Genomic DNA, 23,986 nt, shown 5'->3' with positions numbered 1-23,986 from the left:
ATAGGTATTTTAAAGTATGGAGTTTCAACTCGAAGCACAAGCCCAACTCAAAAATTTATATCGAGACTTTGTGTAAAGTACGACTATGTCCACATCTAATGCAGATCGTGTGTCCAGAATGAATGCAATACACGGTGGACTAACACTAAAAATGGCTTCTTCTTTCTAGTTTACAGAAGAGGCTGCAAGAGCGCAGAGAAGGGGGAAACAGTATATCCTCTACATGTAATTTTCATGCGCCACTCCCCCCGCCCCACTTTTTTAAAGGAGCGATGACGGTGTGTAAGAGCGGGTGTTATCAACCCCGCCCCCCCCCCCCCTTCTTCTTTCACTCTCAGAAAAAAACTAATTTCGTTGGTTAACATAAGAACACAATTATAAACAAATTGTTGTTTAAGAAATTTGTGTGCAAAACGGATGGAGATTTATTGTTAACACTTTCATACAGTGTGTTCCCGGTAGGCTGGTTAAACATTTCTGAGAGTGTTGAGTACCGGGGATTTCTCTGTACCGTGGACCTATTGAAAAAAAAATGAATAAAAATAACTTTCAGAAAATTTCGCTGGTCTGTTTTTTTTCAAGCCGGAAAGACGGTTGGATAATTCCACACTTCAAAATGAGAAAAATGTACATAATGTATTTGCTACAACATGTACAAGAAGCGGTTCGATGTACATGTAATTTCATGGTTCATACTTTCTGAGCGCCGGAAACGAGTCGAGACAATCGACAAGGGAATTCGAATTGTTAACTCGACTGAACATGAATCGGGGAATTTCAAGAAAGATTATGTACACAATTTATCTCAGAGTTCTCCAAGTCAGGGGCAGATCCAGGATTTTTGAAGAGGGCGGCTAATTTTCCCTAGGAAAATTTGACAAGAAAAATTATAAAAAAATTAAAAAGGCCTCACTAATGTGTCCATTTACATGAAAAATATATGTATTGACTTTCTAAAGGGGGCACACTTGTGTAAAACCGGTATATTTACATTAAGAATATTGACTATGGCTCTCAAAGGGAGGGGGCACATCCAGGCCATGCCCCCCCCCCCCCCCCCTCCTGGACGCGCCACTGCTTTAAGTTCACACATGAACGCTGTCATTACGATCGACATTGTTTTATACTCAATGAGCAAAAAAGTATTGTTGCAATAGAAAGAGTCGGCAGTTTCCACAACGTAACACAGTGAACATGAAATATTTAGGCAAAATGCATACTCACATAGCGACTGAATAAAAGTGTAAAAAATTCATCGCATTACTGATCCATTAATATTCGATGGTATGCAGATTTTTACATGCACATTATCCCCGCACCATTAATTTTCTTCGCATGTTCAAGGTATTTTGAGCTGCATTTGCTTTTGGTTGGGCACGATGAATGGTGGTATACATGTATCTAAATTATCTTAGGAATTACATGTAAATGTTCTGAGATGAGCTCTTACATTATCATTATCCTCTAAAATACAGACCAAACTATAAGGGCTCATGACATATAGGAAAGCGTTGGAAGAGTGGAAATTTATCAGTTTTGGGTAAACCAACAGTATGACGATGTTGCCACAATAATGAGTAGATTTCAAATCTATCGTACCCTCTGTAAAGATTTTTTTAATCAGTACAGATTTAAACTTAAAACTACGTAGGGGAACCTAAAAGCAAAATGCAATAATAGGTAAAAACTTTTTCATTAGATTATACTGGGATTTTCTTTTTAAAATCAACAACTTATCAATTAGTGTGTTGGGTAATGTATGTTGGTAAAATATATTTATGTATTCTGGGCAATCATTATCAAATTGAGCAAATTCATTACCAATTATCAGTTTTTATTACCCAGTTTGGACAGATCTTCACCAATAGTTGTGTGGACAGTATGTTGCCCATGGTTGGTTAAAAGTTGGGCATTTTTGGCCCAACTGTTTTAAGAGTGTAGGCATGGTGATGTCAAGTAGAGCTTGTTGATATACCTAGTTACGGCATGTTGCTTGTCTGTTTACCGCATCCTATCCCCCCCTCCACTTCCGCAACTTATCTGTCTCTTCCTAAGCATTTTATCCTTCCATTTTCTCATTATTGTGTCGTTACAACTACGGAAGAGTCACAGACTAGAAAGCTTTCAAGAGGTTTTAATTGTCGCATAGGGTTTTTATTTCAGCGATGATGTAAAAGGATAGACGACAAGCCAAGTTTAACAAGTTTTTTATTGAATAATCGTCAGGCATAAATTTGTACAGTATCCTGGAAAAGGAAACGATTTTTTTATAAAAAAAAAAATAATTCGAGAATGATTAGCTCAAAACACTTCCATTACCATAGAAACCAGACAAGAGTAACATCTCATGAAATATTCGTGACTGTAATGGCTCAAAATAATGACTGCATCTTGTATAATTGTTGTGTTTTATTCTGTCTCGGTAATTTGAACCTTACCGGCAGTAAACGCAGATCGGGCGTAACGAAATTTGTACCATCAAGTATATACTTTCATGCACGCAAGACTGACAGAACATAAAGAAAAAAAGACAATGTCTCATTTTCCGAAAGACATTTCACTGCGTTTTTTTTACGAAGTGTGACCGTGTTTTATCTATCAGAAAGAAAAAGAAATTGTGCATCAATTCGAGATGTTACATATTCAATCTGTAGTGAGAAAGGTGTATTCAATTTGCCATTTCATATTTTAAATCCCTCCCAAATATTCGGAGTTGCCATTTCAACAACATCTTTCTGAAAATAATGATCAACTGCACTTGCTCATGCATTGTATAACATGTATAATAAAATAATATGTGAAGGTTTATCGTTTCTGACAAGACTCTTAATCAAAGACGTCACATGTTGGATTCAGATGCAGTATCAAACTCTAGTATCTCATAAGACAGACAGGGGACCTTGCCAGATCCGACAAAAGCTTTCCTTGATTAAGACTGCAGAGAAGCACATGTGTCTGATTGTTACAATGGTAAGTGTCGGATTAAACAGATTTTGTGCGGTAAAAATCCGACAAGCCCTTCCATGAAAATCTACTAGACCCCCCCCCCCCCCGATCTGCAATTATGCATGGTATACATGGTAAAACTTTGTCATTATCGTTACTACCATGGAAACCTTGATTGTTATTGGTTGTGGGCCAATTACTATAACTGTCAGGGCAAAGCTCCAATAATATTGTAAAGAAAGACATCCTTTTTATGTAACGGCCCCTCAGATCACTGTTGATATCTTCAGCAACCCCCGACTGTTCGAAGAGCTTGTTTCGATCGCCGATAGCATTCAGAAATGCTTCTGGATATCGCCACTCGACATGCTCAAACCCAGAGCTACTGCTATCTTCTGTAACATGTCTTGATTGCCAACGTTTAGCCGCCATGATATTTGTCACTGCAGATTGTTACCTCGAAAGACTACATGCATATAAACCATCTTAACCCCCAGCAACACAACTTACGAGGGGAAGGGTTTTTATATTCTCTTTTATTGCAATCGTTCTTGCCGAAAATTCCATTCAATGTCTTCGATCTGTAACTACCGCGAATAAAAGAAATTGGGTAGCGACCAAAGGTGAAGACCGTGAAAGACTGAAAAAAAAATCGAAGGTTGATCGCACCGTGCGAAGAGTCTTCTTCTTCGTCTTTTGTCTGAGATAGATCCCCTTTGAGCAACTATAGGTATTCGACTCCTTCAAATCATGCTCGTAAAAGACTTCACTGACAGTATGACAATTGTGTTGTAATAGCACCGTAATATCGCATCCCAATAATGTTACACGTGTAAATTAAGAAAGACCTCGTTTTTTCATACTTAAATACTAGTACACTGTCGCGAAAGTGGCAACCTTATTCACCTTGTAAAAAGATCTACATTAAAGTACTTAAAACTTCAAAATACGTCCTTCTTCGAGTTAGAGCGAATGATGGTCTGTGTTTCATTCCAATACGTTTTATGTGATGAGAATATGAATTGAAGAGGTTACTTTCAAGCTGCATGTAACGTAATATCTAATGGACATTATCAATATCATCCATCAGTAACTGTTGAAAGATTTTTTTTCCTTAATTATCTGTCAGAAAGCTTAAACAATGAAGGCGCCAATAATGTATTGCCTATAATACCTTTTTTCCACATGATTTTTTTAGTTAGCTGTGTGTCCAAAATTTAATAGGAAATTGGGTGAAACGCCGTATGAACATTTTACATTTCATGGCTTCAAAATGAGAACAGACCGACTGTTTTCTGATGGACATTGAATTTAGAATTATAGACCAAAAATTTGGGTATCTTCAACGCTTAAAGATTTGAATTCAAATCATTGATAATTCATAAGGAAATTATTGAGGACTCAAACAAAATCGAGATTTTGACTGCAAGGGTTTGATTGTCAAAATAACCATGAGGTTTTTTTTTTTACTCACTGTTAAGGTGAGCGAAGTGGTCCACTTTTTTAATTTCAAGACAAGAAGTGCAGTAAGAATGTTGATGAATATCTGCCCAATTATTAAGATGATTCTAAATTTAGTTTGAATTACACAATGATTCATTATTTAAAAAAAGATGAATGAAAATCTAATTGGTTAATTATGTACATATTAACACATTAGATTTTGAATCGTCTTTAATCCGTACTTTCCTGAAATAATCATACACAGCAAAAAATGTGGTGTTAACCGGTGTACATAGAGGACCACACCAGTTATTTTACACCGGTGTTAAATTGGTGGTGTTAGTTTTACACATATAGGTGTTATTACAACACCTATGGTTGTTACATTTACCCTCTTTGGTGTTATGTTCAATCTCTAGGGTGTTATTTTAACACCTCAGGGTGTCCTCTATTAACACCAATTGGTGTCAGTTTTAACACCACAGTTTTTACAACGTAGTATGTTATAATATTTAGATTCGTCTGTAATATCGTGCTAACTTGAAAAAACAACTACTTCATGACACACTAATCATAATAATTATTAGATTTCTTAATATTAACAAGATAATCATGAAGCAAAAGGGCGATATGACTTTCCCTCTAACCCAATGTATAAATGCATCGAGCATTTCGTGGAAAGTGGAAATGGCGCAATGAAATTGGAAATACAATGAATTATCATTATCATTGTAATAATAGTAGGGACATTTATCAGCAAGCCAAAATTTATTCTCGCGTCATCACACTCTCGATTATACATGCGGGATTACCAGGGCCGACATGAATTCTACACGTTGGTATTGTGTAATTTCGGTTTTAACAGTGTATATTTTTCATTTACAAAAGAATCGCATTATCTTCTAATTCGTACATCATTCTTTATTCGCGCGTGTGAAAAGTAATTTGATAAACAATGACAACCGATGAATAAACATTATGAATGCTTCGTTTACTTATACTTGTCTCATGCCAGGATTGCCCCCCCCCCCCCCCCTCAGTTCATTTTCTTTCGGTTTTATTTCTCAGGGATTAGTATTATACAGTATAGGAGAAAATCAATTGTCAGTACTGTGTGTGGTACATAAACAAAAAATAAACGTACATGTATACACTGTACATGATCAGCGGCAGAACGACAGATGTGTAAGAAGTTGATATGTATTTCGATATTTTGTTCGTGTGAACGTATTTACACAGACGAGATGGTTGTCTCATCGTAGACGATCTGGTTATTGTACATGTAAATTCTCCACTCCTAAAAGAAATTAAGAAATATATATGATACTAAAAAATATACACATATTCCTTGTGAAGACATTGTATACCCGTAAACAATATTTGAGGAGAGAATAGGCGACAATGGCCATCAAAAATAAGCTTTTAGCGGCTGCAATAAACTAAGCGTATGCCTACATAAAAACTATCTAAATATATCTACAGTATAAATCATAATGACATTGCGAACGTGAGAATTTAAGATTGTCATCATCATAACGTGAGTAAAAAAATAAACATTTCTTCATTAAGACGGTCGTAAGGTTTTTTTTTATGGTTTCCACATGTTTCCAAAAATGCAACGTCGAGAAAATTCGATGTTTAATTACATTGTATGCTTTATAGTTTCACGTCTTTCTTTGTTTATTACCTCCTTTTACTTGTTTCCATGATGGTGAATGTCTTACCTGAGTCGTATTTGCCTCGCAACGTATCAGATTCTCTGTTTGAAGTGATGTACAGGATGGAAGAGACGAGGAAAAACGCCACCAAGATGGATGTTCTTGATAGCCAAGGCTTGTTGAGTGTGCCGATGTTGCTCTGGTCTCGTCCCCCGAGACCTACTCTGTGGCGCCAGGGTGGTTTCCTGAGGCGGCCAGACCTCCTCACCGGCCGAGGTCTGACTGCCACTTCTTGTGGTTGCATTGCTCTGAATGGGGACAACAAAAATACAGGAAAAGTTAATGATACCGTACAATTATTACGATTATCCCAGCAATGAAATAACGAACATTTGCATGGGGGGAGTAATACATTCTTTCTGTAGACTCAGCATCATCAGTAGATCAAGATAAGGGTACACGGTGTCGGTGGTGCTGGTGATGATGATGGGGGCGGTGACAATGATAGTTGCGGTAGTGGAGATGGTGGTTGTGTTGTTGATGATGATGATGATGATAAAGATCATGATAAGGAGGAGGATGATGATGAGGAGGAGGAGGAGGAAGATGATAATGATGATGAGGATGATGATGAGGATGATGATGATGATGATGATTGTGGTGGTGTTGGTGGTGGTGGTGGAGGCGGTGGTGAAGGTGATTAATGTATTGTGTGGTATAATGATAAAAGATACAGAAAACAGTGGTCAGGTAGAGGACGAAGGGATAATTAGAACGACATTACTAATAAGATAACTATCAGTGATTCAGAATGCAACAACAAATATTTCGGAAAACAAAAAAAAATACTAAAAACGAAACGTGCATTCTCGAACCCGAATTGGAAAGTGTACATGTACGAATTCTTGCATATTTAGGTGGTTTTGTACAAATTCATCATTAACATGATAAAGTTGACGACGATGGTGACTGATGATGATAATGATGCTGATGATGACGATGGTGATGATAATGGTAATGATGGTGATGATGGTGATGATGATGATGATGACGATGATCACGACGGTGATGATGACGACAGTGATGGTAATGATGGTGATGATGACGACGACGGCGATGATGACGATGGTGATGATGATGGTAATGATGGAGACGATGGTGATGATGATGATGATGATGATGATAATGATGATGATGATTACGATGGTGTGATGGCGATGATGATGATAATGAATATGAATGAATATTATGGCATATGACTGAGAAAATTGAAATTAATCATAAAAAATCCAAGATATTACGAGATATTGCACTTTTGCAGTAGCACTTCTCGTATTAAATTTGGGGGTTAAAATGTGAGCAGACACTACTTTACTGTGATATCAATACTGATGTCCTCATCAAGATCAGTAATCATTCAATAATTTGTATCATTATTATTATTCATTCAATGATTTGTATTATCAAATGTTATTTGTTTAGTCAATTATCGTCATCGATGCTGTTGATTTTGTTGATGATATAAGATAAATAATCTTTATTTAGCACAAAATATAAAAGAAACCCCAGTTTTAGCAACTTACAAAGCCCATCTCTTTACCAAAAAAACGAAATGTGCGAATTCCCTCGCCAAGCTACCCAAAAATTCAAATTTAATTCAATATGTTATTTATCGCTTAAGTTAGATGCAAAAATGATATTGATAAAATAAGATATTCCTAAAAAATAGGATTTCCTTTTAAATCATCTTTTTTAATCAAGGATATGGCATTTAATAGGATTGAACATCAATGCCCATTGAATCTCATTCATATTTCACCTTGTTATGTATCAAATTAGATCAAGGTCTCGTTGCTTTAAACTTACCACAGGCCTAGATTGTGCAGAAATATTCTTGTATAGGTATCATTGTTCATAATTTATAATCAAACTCATGGATTCGAATGGCACTAACAAATTTGCAATATTTTTGTTCGACACAGAAGGTGTTCAGACTCATGCATATACTCTCGTCCTGTACCATCACAAAAGCCGCTTTTAATCTGGCCGGATATACAAAGTCTGGATAGCATTAGCACTATTATGACTAATATAATAATATAATAATGTACAATAAAATTTCTCGTTTCTGCGGTTTGACTTACAGGTTAATATTCTGCATGTAGACTAATCAAAGAGTACAAGCCATACCAAATGTTAATAAAAAAATAATGTTTCAATTCACGTGTTGTCTCGGTCTTTCTTTATTCTATTTTTGTTCTATTTCATAATAATGATTTATTGGATAGGCCTTCTGTATGCCATGTCAAGCCAGCAATTTTAAGAATTTTGCAGGCAATATTGACTATTGTTTTTATCGCCCAGCATATTGGGATCACATTTCACAATCATCTCTGATATTTTGTACATAGATATTGTGAAATCTAAACGGAAAGATGGGTCGACTAGGCCTACCCCCAAAACATTCTTCGCTACCTCATTCGGTTTGCATTTTGTGCACGAGCTCAAAATGATGCGGTGTTGTGTTATCGTTACCCAATGATCTAGAATCTAGATCACATTGAAGATGATAGGGCTATTGTTACCGTAGATCTCTACCCCCGCGCCGCCCCAAGCAAAACACACTTTTTATCATAGATCTAAGCAGATATTTTCAATGATAGTTTGATGTTGAAATATGCCATTAAATTAAAATTTAGCAATTCACTCCAATCTGAAAGCAAACCTGCTAAAATAAATTTGAAGTCTAAACTAAATTTGAAAAAAAAATGAAATAGGGGCCTATTTAGCCAGGGATAGATCGACATCTAATCTAGATCTTGACGATATATCATGATTACAAAAGTCGCCAGGGTGAGAAGGGGAACATGTGTGGACCTGCAGACGCTATCATCAAAAATTAATTTTTGCCAAAAAATGATATTAATAGGGCCTAATAACTTTACTAAAGAAAAAGCGAAGCAAACCACTGTCGCGCCACAGTCTTTTTATCATACAGAGCACAATTGCAAGTCAAAAAAAATCTGAATCCCGTTTTCTTGCTCCGCATGAGGAGAGGAATTCCCCACGAAAATCCAAAGAAAACAAAATGTTGACAGTGGAATTACTCATCTCAAGACGAGACAGAAGAGCGAGAGAAACAAGGGCAAAGGAGTGACAGCAACATCATTCATCACCGCTTCCAAAAATACAGGCACCTCCGCATCCCACGACACCAATCCTTTTTTTTAAGTCAAGAACAGCTTTCCTATCATGTTAGGAGTCTTAAAACTCTGTTTATAAATTTAGTTAACGAAATAAAAATACAAAAACACACATATACAGTTGTTATTTACCTTATTGAGTGTTCATTTCCCTTCATAAAGATTTCCTTATTTCCTTAAAAGTGAAAGTAAAATCCAGTTATTGTCCGTGTTTGTGTATTTTGCGAGTTTCTTGTCTTTGGCGGCTGCTGGCAGGCAGTGTTTTGTGCACCTTTTTTGTGGCGGTTGCATGCACGCTATGGTAAACGTATGCGCGAGCGCGTTGTCTGCTGCTCATCCATTGCCCACTGTACTGTAACAGCGCGCGCTGTAAAGACCGATCGTTGCTAGGGACAACCGCTGCACAAAATGCATGGAAGGATAACGGGACTTCATTTAATCAATTTCTTCAAGAAGTTACGTCACAAAGGAAACTCCCCGGAGAGAAAAAGGTAGATACAATAGCCTTTACAAAAAGATATATTCACGAGTCGGAGGCTCATTATTAATTAAAATTAGGGGGACGTCGTGTTTATTGGGTGCTTGGAAAAACACCGGGATCATCTCCAAGTCAGCAAATAAATATTCACGCGAGTAAATAGACTTTGTCTGCATTCTCAGGTGTCGTAAACAATAAACAAAGAATAGTTAATAATAACGGTAAATTTTCGATGGCTTTGTAATTGATGAATCGAGCATACATTGTTAAATTGAAAAGAAAAACCTGTATGTAATAAATTCCATTATCATCTTTTTTAATCATTAATCTTAATGCGTTAAGAGCCATTTCCTTTTCTTTTAAAGATATTTTCATTTTATTTTTTTCGGGGGAAGTGGTTAAAAGGCTATTTAAAGTGGTTTTGTATTTCATATTCATGTCGCCAATACGCGTATAATAATTCGTCTCTATCCAAATATGCCGAAGGTCTGTGTCGCATACAGGATATTACGCAATAAAAACGCCGTTTAAATTTTCATACCATTTTTTACCAAACGAACTTTACAGTAGTTTTATTAAGTTTAAACGAATATTTAGAATCTCAAACAACAAAGTTTAATTTTCAATATCTAAAATAAATCATTAACATGTTTAATGAACTAAGCATGATTATATAAACTGCTAAACTGCTGTAGAATTCATTCTCTCTTCATCTAATCTCCCTAATAATTCATGTCTATCTCCCTTGCTCTCTATACAAAATCGCCATCTCTTTCCTTCTCTTTAAAGGGAGGCTCCGGGCTTGCTTTACAGAGTAAAATGCTGAAATTTCGCATCAAAAATCTGATAACAAATGACGAAATTATTGAATTTCAAAATTTTGAAAACAGTTATATGCACGTTGTCATGAATATTTATTAGATAGACTGATGATGTCGTATCCCCACTTTCCTTTCCTTATATGTTATTATATGAAATCATAATTGCTTTCTTTGTTCATATATGTGTGAATGATGTCTCCATAATGAAATAAGTTGCAGCAATGAATATCCAATGCAGTTAATCAGTTGTTATTCTAATAGTTATGTTCTTGAAAGAAACAGAATGAATAAACCTAATTTCATATAATAAAATACAAAAGAACAAGTGGGGATATGACATCAGTGTATTCGTTGAATATTCATGAAGACATGCCTGTTTCACCGGAATAATGCACATCTTTAAAATGCCATAACTTTGTCATTCCTCGTCCGATTTTGATCAAATTTTCAGTGTTTTGTTTGTCTGATTTTTCTTAATCTGCTCAAATCATATTATATTCAGCCTGGAGTACAGCCTGGAGTACCCCTTTAACAACCACACTCCCTCTATCTATTGATTGCTTCGCACTTTCTCACCTTGTATCATTATTTCCCACAATGCCACCTGTCATTCTGCCACCACTGTCATGACAGTGCGCCACAACATCATAGCTTTCTTTTTCTTGACATTTTGTTATCTTCATTAATCATGTTTCGTCATTAATGTCACAGAACGTCAATGAATTAATAGTAAGTGAACAGAAACAAAAACTGACAATGCTCAAAAAGCTAATTGGGTATTACATGTTCATGTTGTACAAAAGTGAATAAAAAAGAATGATTATTTAAAAAAAAGTTTCATGACAAAGTAAACGAAAAGCGGTAATTTTTCATTATATACAGACGACAGAGAGGTAAATTGATTAGTATTTCGTCTGGCATGAACATTAAGATCCATTCAGATACACTGTGTAAAACATGAATCCGTAAGTTCTCTCAAATTTGATTATGATTATGTTAGGAATCGCGGCAATTATTATTACCATTGATATAAACTTCACCCCCCCCCCCCCCCCTCCCTTTTACCCCTCTCAATCCCCCTCTCTCTCACTCACTCACCCACCCACTAACTCCCTCATCCACTTTCTAGCATATTCACACTCCTTCCTATAATTATAGCAACGCGTATTAGTGTATCATTAGAAAGTGTGTATCATTATCATGATTATCAAACAGAGAAAGTGTGTATCATTCTCAGAGAAAGAGAGAAAACGCAACCATAATAGAAACAAAGTTGGACAATATTGAATTATTGAATTCAATATGAGAAGGAGGTCTATATAGTCTAGTGGTTAAGACTATCGTCTTTCAATCTGAGGGACGTGGGTTCAATTCCTAGCCATGGCGTTTTTTTCCTTCAGAAAGAAATTATCTACATTGTACTCTGCACCGGATGGGTGTTTCATAAAGCTGTTCGAAAGTTAAGAACGACTGGTGATCCTTTCTTGTGGTAGATGGTATACACCCTAATGTTGTTTAGCGCGAAGAGAGGTTCACCCGTTGTTCTAAAAGTCGCTTAAAAATGCGAATAACTTTATAAAACGCCCACCAAGTGAGGTAAATGGGTACCGGCAGGAAGTAATAATTCCTCAAAAAGCTGTAAGCAGCGGAATCGGTAGACGAGCTTAGCCGGGGTCATAGGAGTGCCTTAACTAGGTGGATACATGCGCTGCACAAATCCTGTATTATTTATCAAAAGCATGGAAAGAAAGTCAAATGGATGTTAATTCAAAACAAGAATTCATCCTAAGCCCCCCCCCCCCTCATTTAACTATACATTATTCATCAAACTATTGCTCTCCAAAAATTAAAAATTATTGCCATCAGAGAATTTCCGTTTCCCCGACGAACGACAGATTCAAGAACATAGAAAATATATTGTCAATCGCCCTTCATGACAATGGACAACCAAGAAGTCTTTGTCGAAAATTGGTGAATCAATACAGCAGCTCCGCTGTCTGGACTCTAAACAAAATTTAAAATCTTTTTGTCAGATCCGAAACTTAGGACAAAACTGCTAATTCGACTTACCAATTTTCGACAAAGACCTATTCTTTTACTGTAATCTGACAAGCATTTTTCAAATCCGCTGGCGTTGCAGTTGTAAAAACCCCTTCTTTACAATAGAAAACGCAGACGACAATATTGTTTCGGGCAAGGTTCTGAAGTCCATTCACTGAGACCATGGTTAAACTCTGAGCTTATGGGAAGCCAGAAGTGTATTTTTTTTTGTTAGCATTGTATATTTATCTTAATTTGTTTACGGTGCTCTTTCCTAATTCTGTAATGGTGATGAAAACAACTATCTTATTCATCCTTCCCAGGCAGTTAAAATGATTTCAATATCAAAACAGCTGATAAATCAAACATCCACTGAACTAGTGATTTTGTGTCTCAATTGGCTACCATAGTTAGACCACAATAGACAAGAGTTAAAATCAAACCCGACTTCAGAATACGGGCCATAGTATATTTATATTCTGACCGATTCCGACCACGCATCTGAAATTTGGTTTGTTGATTTGAACTTGGAGAAAACGCTTCCTTCCTCTTCTTTCTTTATACCTAGAAATTGATTATGGTGTCCGAGAAAAGAGAAAGGTGGAGGGCACTTTGGAAAAAATCTCGAACGAATTGACCTTTTGGTTTGAATCCCATGGAGACACCTTAAAAGCAACATTTGGACAGGAAGCGCCCTACAGGTGATTCCTGAAGGCCACGGCTAAAGCATTTAATATTCATAGCCTGGCGATAGTGGCGTAGGGGAAGGGGGTGCAGGAGGGTGCATGGGTATGTGTGCCCCCTCGTCTGAAATGGGGTTCCGTGGAGAGTGACGCGGCTCTTTTTTGAGGGGACATAAAAAATATGGCTTACGAGGCGGAACTTTTAAAAACTCGCGAGAGAGATGTGAACACCTAAAAAATATTTTGCCATAGATTTTAATAATGAATATTAGAAAAATAATATCAATCACCTTTTTCTTACTTTCCTTTTAAATGTCTTGATATTGAAACTTTGGGACTAACAATGCCACTCCCCCCCCCCCCCAAAAAAAAAAAATATGCCTTGCGCGTAAAGGAAGTACAAAAGAAGGGATGAGAGGAACTTAAACAGGGAACAGAAATATTGACCGAGGAACAAAAAAACTTTGGGGCTTGAAAAACTTTAAAGGTTTATAGGCCTATAACATCTCGAAAAGGGATTAATACAGCCCCCCCCCCCTCTATATATCAAGACAAGGCTGTGCCACAGTATTTTTAGACAGAAAAACAACTTTGATAAGAAGGGAGACAAAATCAAATATGATATTTCAAAGGGTATCATTTTGGATTTGGATATTACGGAATAGACTGCAAAAAACAAAACTCGTCTGTTATTACCCCCTTCCTTTTTGAGTGGGTGTTTGTGTGTGTTTGTCTCTCAATCTCTCTGTATTTCTTTCTTTCTTTTTATTTAAATAAAATCCAATCCTTTCCGGGTTGACTCGGTATTATATCAAAATGCAAATTAATAATGCATTTGAGTTTGTTGGACACACCCAGTCGCCTACTAAAAAGCTATATCGCTTAATCGAGGAATTTGTCTGAGGATAATACGCGTTAACATATACTAATTCTAAGAGCTTTACTTCCCGCAATATCTGACAAGGGGAAGGACGGCGCCAAAAGAATCGCAAGCTAAGACAAAAAGAAAAAAAAAGAAAGTAACGTGTATTGTTGTTGAAACAACAACGGTAAATTGGGATGGATAGGAGAAGTTTGATACCTCGGACTGTCGCGATAGTCGTTGTAACAGTATCATTGGTGATAATTGCCGAGATGGATTGATGGGACAGAAAAGAGAAAATTGTTTGAATTAAAGGGGGAGGGGGTAATAACAAAGATAATGAAATAATAAGAGAAAAAAAAACAGTAAGTAGATGAAGGGAAAGGTGATGACGGTGAGGAGAAAGAGAAGGGAGAAGAAGTTGGATCCCGGAGTTGGATATGAAGAGGGTGAGAAAAATGAAGAGCAAGAAAAACAACAATCGCCCAACAATAAGTTGATGATGGTAATTGTGTTGTTGTTGTTGTTGCTGTTGGTGTTGTTGTTGTGAATATGAAAAGAACAAAATAACAAGAACACGATTAAGAAGAAAAGATCGAGGAATGAGAGCTAATAAAAGGATGAAAACTAATTCAGATACAGAAAATTGTATCCATCACCTGCAATCATGAAGTACAATGCTTTAGCCTTTAGGATGATTTTTATAAAACGAATTAAACCTTAGTAGAGCCCTTTATATAGATGTAATTTATTTTTGCCTTGTGGACAGTTGCACGTACTTGCACCTGTCGTGCTGAATTTAGCACCTATTATTAGTGCAAGTTCTCTCATTTTACTCTGTGTGAAGCAGAAGGAAATAGGTGTTAATCGTAAAATGCAGGGTTAAAATGAAACATTAATGGTGGATATTAAAAAAAAACACAAAGGGGAAATCTATCTGCGCATGCGCTATCAACAGAAATTATGGATATGGGCATGCGGAGAATAATTTCTATATCTGACTGTGGGTCAATTCTCTTCGATTTTTCGAAAATGCTTTTGTGCACCTACGAACGGATTTAAGAAACGGCCCATGCACACGAACGAAAAATCAAGGCATTTTGAAGCAAAATGTGCGTGGGATATTCTAGGGCATATCATTCCGTCACTTTATTGTCGTTAAACATTGGACGGTGTTTTAAGGTTGCCCCTACTGGAAACAACACAGTATCCCATAGTGTATATCTCATAGTGTGTTCACAGTGTGGAACACATGGTGAAGTCACATTCACACTGCTAAATTCGAGCATTTCAACAGTGTGAATCACATATTCACACAGTCGACTATGTGAACACGCTGTGAACAGTCACACTGTCGAGGTGTCCACAGTGTGAAACTAACTTCACACTATTTAATTTGAGCATTTGAACAGTGTGCATATTTTCACATATAGTTCACTATTTGAACACACTATGATCTGTGTTTTATCCAACAGGGGAAAAAATCACATCAGCGCAGTTTATCCACCCCCCCCCCACAAAAAAAATTGATGTGAAATAACTAAACATAAACTGTAGACTACACGTGATTTAAGAGAATGATTAAGATATTAGAGGGATAATCACTTTATATCACCCCCACCCCCTTGTGTTTTATGCACCCTAAACTCCAAGTAACAGCATAAATGTAAGTTTATAGCAAAACCAGGCTACAAAAAGTTACAATCGTTCATGTGACTCAAGTCCGAGAGGTGCTTTCCTTTTTTACCCAACCTAAATACAACCCTAAAAAGAATTGTGGCCAACGTTTGCCGAGAACGCGTGCGATTGTGAACCCATTTTTCTGCGAACTCAGATTTGAGTTTCCTATCCGACTCGCGTCCAGTGAAATTCAAGACTGGCAGAGAAGTGTTATGTTACCAGTCTTGTCACCTCATTCCCTCGTCATCACAATGGAAGGCCTGTTTTCCGGTAATTTTATTTGTAATCAATTATACATTCTATTACCATTACTACACACGTTCAGCTGAATAGAGTTGGGATGTGGACTGAAAACTTCACTGTAAAGACTGCGGTGTTAAAACTGACACCAATTGGTGTTAATAGAGGACCACACCCTGGGGTGTTAAAATTACACCCTAGAGATTAAACATAACACCAAAGAGTGTATATGTAACAACAAAAGGTGTTGTAATAACACCTATAGGTGTAAAACTAACACAACCAATTTAACACCGGTGTAAAATAACTGGTGTGGTCCTCTTTGTACACCGGTTAACACCACAGTTTTTGCTGTGTTGCTTCATTCTCCAAAACTATTGCGTTCAGTTTAATTGTTTTATTTTTGTTTTGTTTAAGAGTAAAATAAATAATGAGAGGAAAATGAATAAATTTGCCACTTCCAATAATAGAGTACAAAACATGTCGTGATGTGCATATCATTATCTGTGAAAATAAAAGAATATTTATAATGTTTTATTTTTCTAATTCTACTTCTTATTTCGAAACATTTATAGGCCTATGTTGTTTGATTTTCCAATTCAATGTTGTTTGATTTTCCAATTCAATTTTCGGCTGGTCCAACGGGGATTCGGCCTTGACCTTACATAGAAATGAGCAAATAAGCATACATTGTATGGCTTAAGTATTATAAAGGGGTGGAAAACCTTTATCGTTAATGTGTATCATGCATTTAGGCTTCTCTCGCGAGGGGTCGATTGTAATTTTTGTTTATGCATTTCTTGAGTACTTATAATGATTTGTTTATTATTCATCCATATTTATCTGTTTCATTTTATGTAAATGAACACATACATCCATTCATGCTTCCTTTCGCATTTATATATCCTGCTTTTGTATAGGCCTATATAAATGCATTTATTTTTTTCACTCCCATTTCCAACCTTTTTAATACACATCAAATTTATTTCCATTTTTATTTCACTCGGATTGGAGGGACAGAGAATTGGCAATCTAAACTCTCCGAAGACATCTGATGTCCAGCCGTTGCACCGCCCCCCCCCCCCTCCCTAATAAAAAAGAACTTCCCCTTCCCCCCCATAAAAAAGAACAAACTTCCCCTCCCCCTCCCTTCTCCCTTGGACCGGTAAACAAATCATATGTTCCTCATTTCATGGCGTTAAAACATTTTGTGGCCTGTCTAAACATTGCATGTCTTCAGCAATGTCAACGCACTCTCGGAAATCTAAACTTAGACGAGAAAGCACGAGGAGAGAGATGCGAGGGTCGAAGAAAAATATACCTTCAAAATCCTCGGGTAATCCGCGGCAAAACAAACGTGCAAAGGATTTTCCCATAGATCTCATTCTCTTGAAATACATATTTCTCTCATTTTTTTTTTAAAGTCTGTCATGATGTATTCTATATAAGTGATGTAATTTTTTTGTTTTTTGAGACAATAAAAACTTGTGAAATGCCGGAATTGTTTTAGAAAAAAAGGCCAAATTGTGTACTGTATTCACTGCTAGCTTAACCATCATCCGGAATTGCTGTAGATTAGAATTAGATTTATTTATTTTTTTCGAACAAAATTTTCAAAATGTAATCAAAGTAACAATACATATTCAATCTTATACAGACAGATCAATGACATTTCGTAACAATATAACAACAATGTAAAAATATAGGCCGAAATTGAAAAAAAAAAACTTCCGCTATAAATTGTAAATATGCATGCAAAAGTATAATATCGAAACTTAAATACAAAATATGCTATACAAATTGAGGGACTCTTTTCTGTAGATCATCTGTCATCTATGAACCTATGACCCCCCCCCCCCCTAGAGTCCGGGACAGTTATTCAGATTTATAAATAACATTTATAATTTTTGTATACATTACACTGTAAGTTACATACGGGGGATGAGATGCTATACCAACATTGTGACGTCACCGTTGGTATTGCTCTATATTATCATTTCTGTATAACACGCAGGTGTTCTCTTTGTTTGATTCGCATGTTTAATGATGTTATTTTGGCAAATAATGCTTGTTTATATGCTAGCTAGGTCGCTTGCTTACTTGTTTACTTGTGTTCGTTTGTTTGTTTTCTTGTTTGTTAATATGTCTTATCTGATCTCCGTATCACCCACTTTATACCAGGTGAATTACGATAACGAAATGGAAACCAAAGATGGAAAACAGAGCTAGGAGACGTCTTCAAAATTTGGTATTCGGAATGGACACGATAAAATTATTCGAATTCACGAGAAAAACGCATGATTTCCCCAGTTAATTTTCATGACGAGATTCTGGAGAGGTATCAATTTCTTACCTTTGGCGAGTAGTAAATTTCTTTAAAAGTAATGTCTTGTATTACAGAAAATTTCCGATTACCCCCCAGCAATGATATCACGTGACCACGTAGCGGTTCATGTCACACTTTTAAGGCACGTTGAAAAAAAGTGGCGTAATGAGTATTTAAAAAAATGAGGGGGCTCCATCTGGCGTATCGCGTAATTATTTTGTAAGTTGCGAGTGAGCGAAGCGCGCGAGCAAATATTTTAATATTTTTATTCTATAAATCAAAGTTTGTGATATAGATATTGACATGAATTTCAGAAAATAATATCATATTTCATCCTATCGCTTTCCTTTTATTTTCTTTCCTCTTCTTTTCTTGGTCGTGAAAATGGGGGGGAGCCCCCAAGCTCCCACCTGTATGCCAGTGATTGAAAAGGCATCGATGTTGCTTTAGAAAGGTGTTTGCTATAGGTTATCAGGTAATATGCTAGGTTCGTTGTCAATATGGACAACATATATGGGAGCGTTTCGTCAACATTTTCGTCTTGACAAGTTGTCGGATCTGACAACTGTCCTTGACTTTGATTGGATAAGAAGCACTGTTACTATGGTAACTGTCGGATAAAAATCAGACTTTGTGGGACAAAACGTCCGACAAGTCCTTTCATGGAACGGTCCCCTGAACTGTAACTAACCGAATTAATAACTATACAGTTTAACCGAGTTCCAGCCGGAGGGCCGGTTTCGAAATCGACGCGGGTTGACTTCCGAGTGCGAGTGCGGGTATTCGGGAGAGAGGTTTTTTATGTCCTGACATATACATGAACAAAGTGCAGATCTATGGGGGGTATGAGTTTAACCCCCCCCCCCTCCCCCACCGGGTTGCCAAATAAAAAAATGATGATGACCTACATTTGGGAGCCACCCCCCCCCCCCTTTTTTTGCTTGTAAACAAAATATCGGTACCAAAATGACCTTCATTTGGTAGTGGTTGGGCTTGTCAAATTTCTCGGTCAAATCCCTCCTCGGAAAAAAAAAGAAGCTAAACCGCCCCTGGTAGGCAGGCCTACATGATAAAAATGCGGGGAAAACACCGCAAAATTAACCTATTTTCGGCGAGGTAATGTCTGCTGGTCAAAGTATAATTGAACCTCGACTAATCTCTTCGGCATTTATCAGAAAGACGATCCATTCGTATTAATTACACAAGTCCCCGTTGCAGAAAGAGTTACAATCAAACGCAACTCTAAAAATCATGCGCAACTTGATTTTCAGCCAATCAACAGCGCGCATTTTGGACTTGCGATTGATTTTTTGACTTGCGTTTAAACGCAACTCTTTCTGCAACGGACCCCTGGAAGTATAAGCTAGTGCTTTATTTGATTTAACTATCTCCGAAGCAGTAGGTGCAAAAATTGTCTTGGTGACTTTTTTCCTTCTTCAAATCTGTAAAATAGGCCCTAATCTTTTAATACAAAATGTAATTCATTGTCCAGTGCTAAAAGTTGCAATTCTGGGTCCCGTTGTGCAAAAAGTTACGATTGATCCAATCAATCGCAACTATGGAAAGCCAGCAAAGTCAACATATAAAATGCATGTTTGTTAAAAAAAATTCTAGTTATGAATGTATATCCATAAATTCATTGATTTCTTGACAATTTGGTGTGTTCTCCTATTTTCAAAAAGGGCATATTGCAAATTTGCTATAGAAAATATATGATACTGATGGATTTCCATAGAGTTGATTGGATCAATCGTAACTCTTTGTAAGACGGGGCCAGATTGATGAAACAGTACATACACACTTAAAATGTTGGGCAACATACTGTCCACTGTGTTGGACAAATATGGTTTTAAAAAAATGGTATAACAAATATAGATATATTCTGGGCAATTATTATCCAATTGACCAAATTTATTACCCAATTGTTAGTTTTTATTACACAATTTGGGAAGATTTTAACCAATAGTTATGTGGACAGTATGTTGCCCAGGGTCGGGTAATAGTTGGCATTTTTGCTCAATTGTTTTAGGAGTGTAATAATCGAATTGGGGCGTTTCTCATTTTGAAAAAATCGGTAAAACCCAAGAGGGAATTTTCGAAACCAAAAGGATAAATCAAAACATACAAAATTTTATATAGTTAGCAAAACCTGTCCTCATTTCAAATCATATCCAGAAATCAGAATAAAGCCCCTTTTTGCTTGTTTGTCAACGACTATATAGAGAGGCACGCACATTCGAGTATTTCGTATTGTTTACAATCAATCAATGTAAATTCGAAATTAAATGATCATGCATGATCAAAAGTATACATGCATACTTTTTGATAAATGAATTACCTCCAAGTAAAAATACACAATTAATGATAATGATTATGATATATGCAATATTCATATAGCGCATAATCCAATATAAGCGCTGCATGCTATTACCCCGGCTTTATAGCACGGCTATACCCTGATCGGGAGCAACGAGCATTCAAGGAATTCCTTTCTACATACCGGATACCCATTTACTACACCTGGGTGGAGAGTGGCAAATGTAGATAAACGCCTTGCCAAAGGATGAGAGTGCTGCGGTGAGATTTGAACCCCGGACCTTGTAGTTCAAAGTCAATATCAATATAAGGAAACAAATTATTGTAACTTCTATATTATTCATCAAGGTTTGACATAATATAATGTAGGCTTTCACCGGCATGCCTAGTATTATAAGTACAATGAACTGGATGACAGTTTAGGCGTATATACTTTAAACACGAAAGAATCTTGGACAAACAAAACAAAAGAAATTAAGAGCTACCGTACTTCAAACCAACGCGTGGCTCGTACTTTTCAAGAGAGTTTCATTCAAATTTGAACTGTGACGTCAGCAGAAATCAGATAATGCGGGTTCGTTACGAGACTACGATTACAATCTAATCTTCATGTCTTAATCCTACAACATCACTGCACCTCTTGTAAGAATATTGGCCTTCAATATCCTTTCCAGGGGACGCAAAAATTAGAAATAAGAGAAGATAGGAGAGAGAAAAATAAAGATTTGATGATGATTAATGATTACATAATGATTAAATCTGATGAACAATCGAATAGGCCACATTTGTCCGTCAAGAGTTAAAGGTGGTTTTATTATTTTGAGCACTTGCCCTACATAGGATACGTTGTATGGAACTGCGCTTAATTTTATTGAGAAATAAATATTAAAAAATTAAACTTGATTGTTGCGGCTTTTAAACACTTGTTTAAATTGTTAAAGAAAAAATACTGTAAGGTTCACATAGTAAATAACGTTTTATGAAAAATGAAGTAAGTAGTGCTTTAACTGTAAAGAGCTGAGTCAAGCGCCATTAATTAAAATTTGATTTGATTTTATTTTATTGTTTACTTCTGCAATTACATCATTCGTATATAATACATTTTCCATAGCATAACAAACATAGTATACTGAGAACTTTTTTGGCATGAATCATAACTAAATGTACTAAAATTATCATTACAAACAAAACTGATCTCATACCAAATTAGTTAAAATTTACAATTTGCAGGAGAAGGATTGTCATCATAAGCAGATTGCTTGAAAAAATGACAACCCCAGGTTAAAACCCATTGATTAATATAATACATTAATACAGCAGAATCGATATACAGTATATTTCATGAAAAACAGCAGTAATGTAATTTGAGCAATGAAGATGGAAATGATAAGGATGAAGATGATGGTGAAATGGTGAAGATTGACGTTATTATGATTATAGTTTTACCCAGGGATTAGTATGCCGAGGGAAGCCACTTTTTTCAGATATTCCAGTGAGGAATTAATTTATTGCATAACATATAAGGTACTTGACACATTAATCCAGTGGTTTTGGCTCTCGTCTTTCAATCAGAGGGACATGGGTTCGAAAAGATGCAGAAGGAAATTTAAATGCCACGTGGAAAGTTATAAACAAATTGATTAACAAAAGCAAACCACATAGCAACAGCGACAGTCTTAAGATAGACAATGAAGAAATATCCCAACCGGCTGAAATCGCACAATCATTCAACCGTTTCTTTACAAACATCGGTCCCAATTTAGCTTCCAAGATAGTTGGTGACAATACGAATTTTAAAGAATATCTTTCCCAGCCAAATCAAAATACAATGTTTTTTACTCCAACAGACCGACATGAAATAATTGAAATAGTACAAGCTTTAACACCAAAGAAGTCCACAGGCTATGATGGTATTAGTACAAAACTGTTACAGCAAATTGTAACATGTATTGTTTCTCCATTGGAACATATTTTTAACTTATCACTCTCCACTGGATGCTTTCCTGATCTAATGAAAATAGCCAAAGTAATCCCGATTTATAAAAAAGATGATCCTACTCAAGTTACAAATTATCGGCCTATTTCCCTCTTACCATGCATATAAAAAATATTAGAAAGAATTGTTTACAAAAAATTGGATTCCTTTTTGTCATTTAATAAGATTATTACACCAGCCCAGTTTGGATTCAGAAAAAATTTCTCGACCGATTTCGCAATAACCAAATTGCTGGATAAAGTTGTAAACTCACTTTCAAAAAAAAATCACACCGTTGCTTTATTTATGGACTTAAGTAAAGCTTTTGATACCATTGACCATGGTATTTTACTTCATAAGTTGTATAATTACGGGATAAGGGGCATTGTTTGGTCATGGATTAAGAGTTATCTTTCCAATAGGCAACAATTCGTTTTTATCAATGATGTTAAATCTCCTGTATCGTTTATCAATTGCGGCGTCCCGCAGGGTTCTATTCTGGGACCTTTGTTATTTTTAGTATACATTAATGATATAGTAAATTCATCTTCCATTCTTTCTTTCATCTTATTCGCCGATGATACTAATATTTTGTTATCTCACAAGGACTTACCAGAATTAATAAATATAATGAATTTAGAATTAAATAAAGTTTCATCATGGTTTAAATGTAATAAGTTATCTCTTAACATAAGTAAAACTCATATTATGCATTTTCAATCATCTCACAGAAATGAAAATTTTACACAAGATATTAAAATTGATAATGTGCCTTTAGATAAAAAAAGAATACGTAAAATTCCTTGGTATCACAATAGACAAGCATTTATCATGGACTCCACACATAAGCAACGTGTCTTCCTCTGTAGCTAAAGGAATTGGAATACTTTGTAGACTAAAAAAAATCTTACCAGAGAAATCTCTTGTTATGATATATAATACATTGATTTTACCATATATTCACTACTGTAACCTCATTTGGGGGAATAGCTGCAAGACAAGGCTTAATCATATACTTTTATTGCAAAAGAAAGCGGTTAGAATTTGTTCAAATTCTGCTTATCTTTCACATACAGATCCTCTTTTTTATCGTCTGAAAATATTTAAGATAAATGATATTAATACTTTACAAATAGCACTGTTTATGTATAGATATAATTACGACATGCTTCCTCCAGTATTCACGGATTTATTTTCATATAATAACAATTTACACTCATATCCAACAAGAACATGCAATAATATTCACTTAAACAATCCTAGGACACTATTTGCACATAAAACACTAAGACATCATGGACCTGATATTTGGAAT

The 23,986-nt window shown here is 36.0% G+C and overlaps 1 protein-coding gene across 2 annotated transcripts in view; it reads right to left on the bottom strand.

Moving 5' to 3' along the window:
• The window catches only part of LOC121429505 (sodium/potassium/calcium exchanger 2-like), a 43,958-nt gene that overhangs the window by 12,249 nt on the left and 7,723 nt on the right, over positions 1–23,986 (bottom strand). Inside the window, exons 1-2 of one of the 2 annotated variants that reach the window (XM_041626558.1) lie at positions 9,383–9,560; positions 6,114–6,355 (exon numbers count right to left, since the gene is read on the bottom strand). In XM_041626558.1, coding sequence (XP_041482492.1) covers positions 6,114–6,355; positions 9,383–9,408 — 268 coding nt within the window. In that variant the 5' untranslated portion in view covers positions 9,409–9,560. Of the gene's footprint in view, positions 1–6,113; positions 6,356–9,382; positions 9,561–23,986 lie in introns of those variants that run through there. The other variant, XM_041626559.1, reaches the window with a different exon arrangement.

Source organism: Lytechinus variegatus, chromosome 16 (assembly GCF_018143015.1).
Source record: "Lytechinus variegatus isolate NC3 chromosome 16, Lvar_3.0, whole genome shotgun sequence".
Classification (NCBI taxonomy): Eukaryota; Metazoa; Echinodermata; class Echinoidea; order Temnopleuroida; family Toxopneustidae; genus Lytechinus; species Lytechinus variegatus.
Note: the sequence above shows the minus strand (reverse complement) of the source record. Positions and strands in the feature narration are given on the sequence as shown.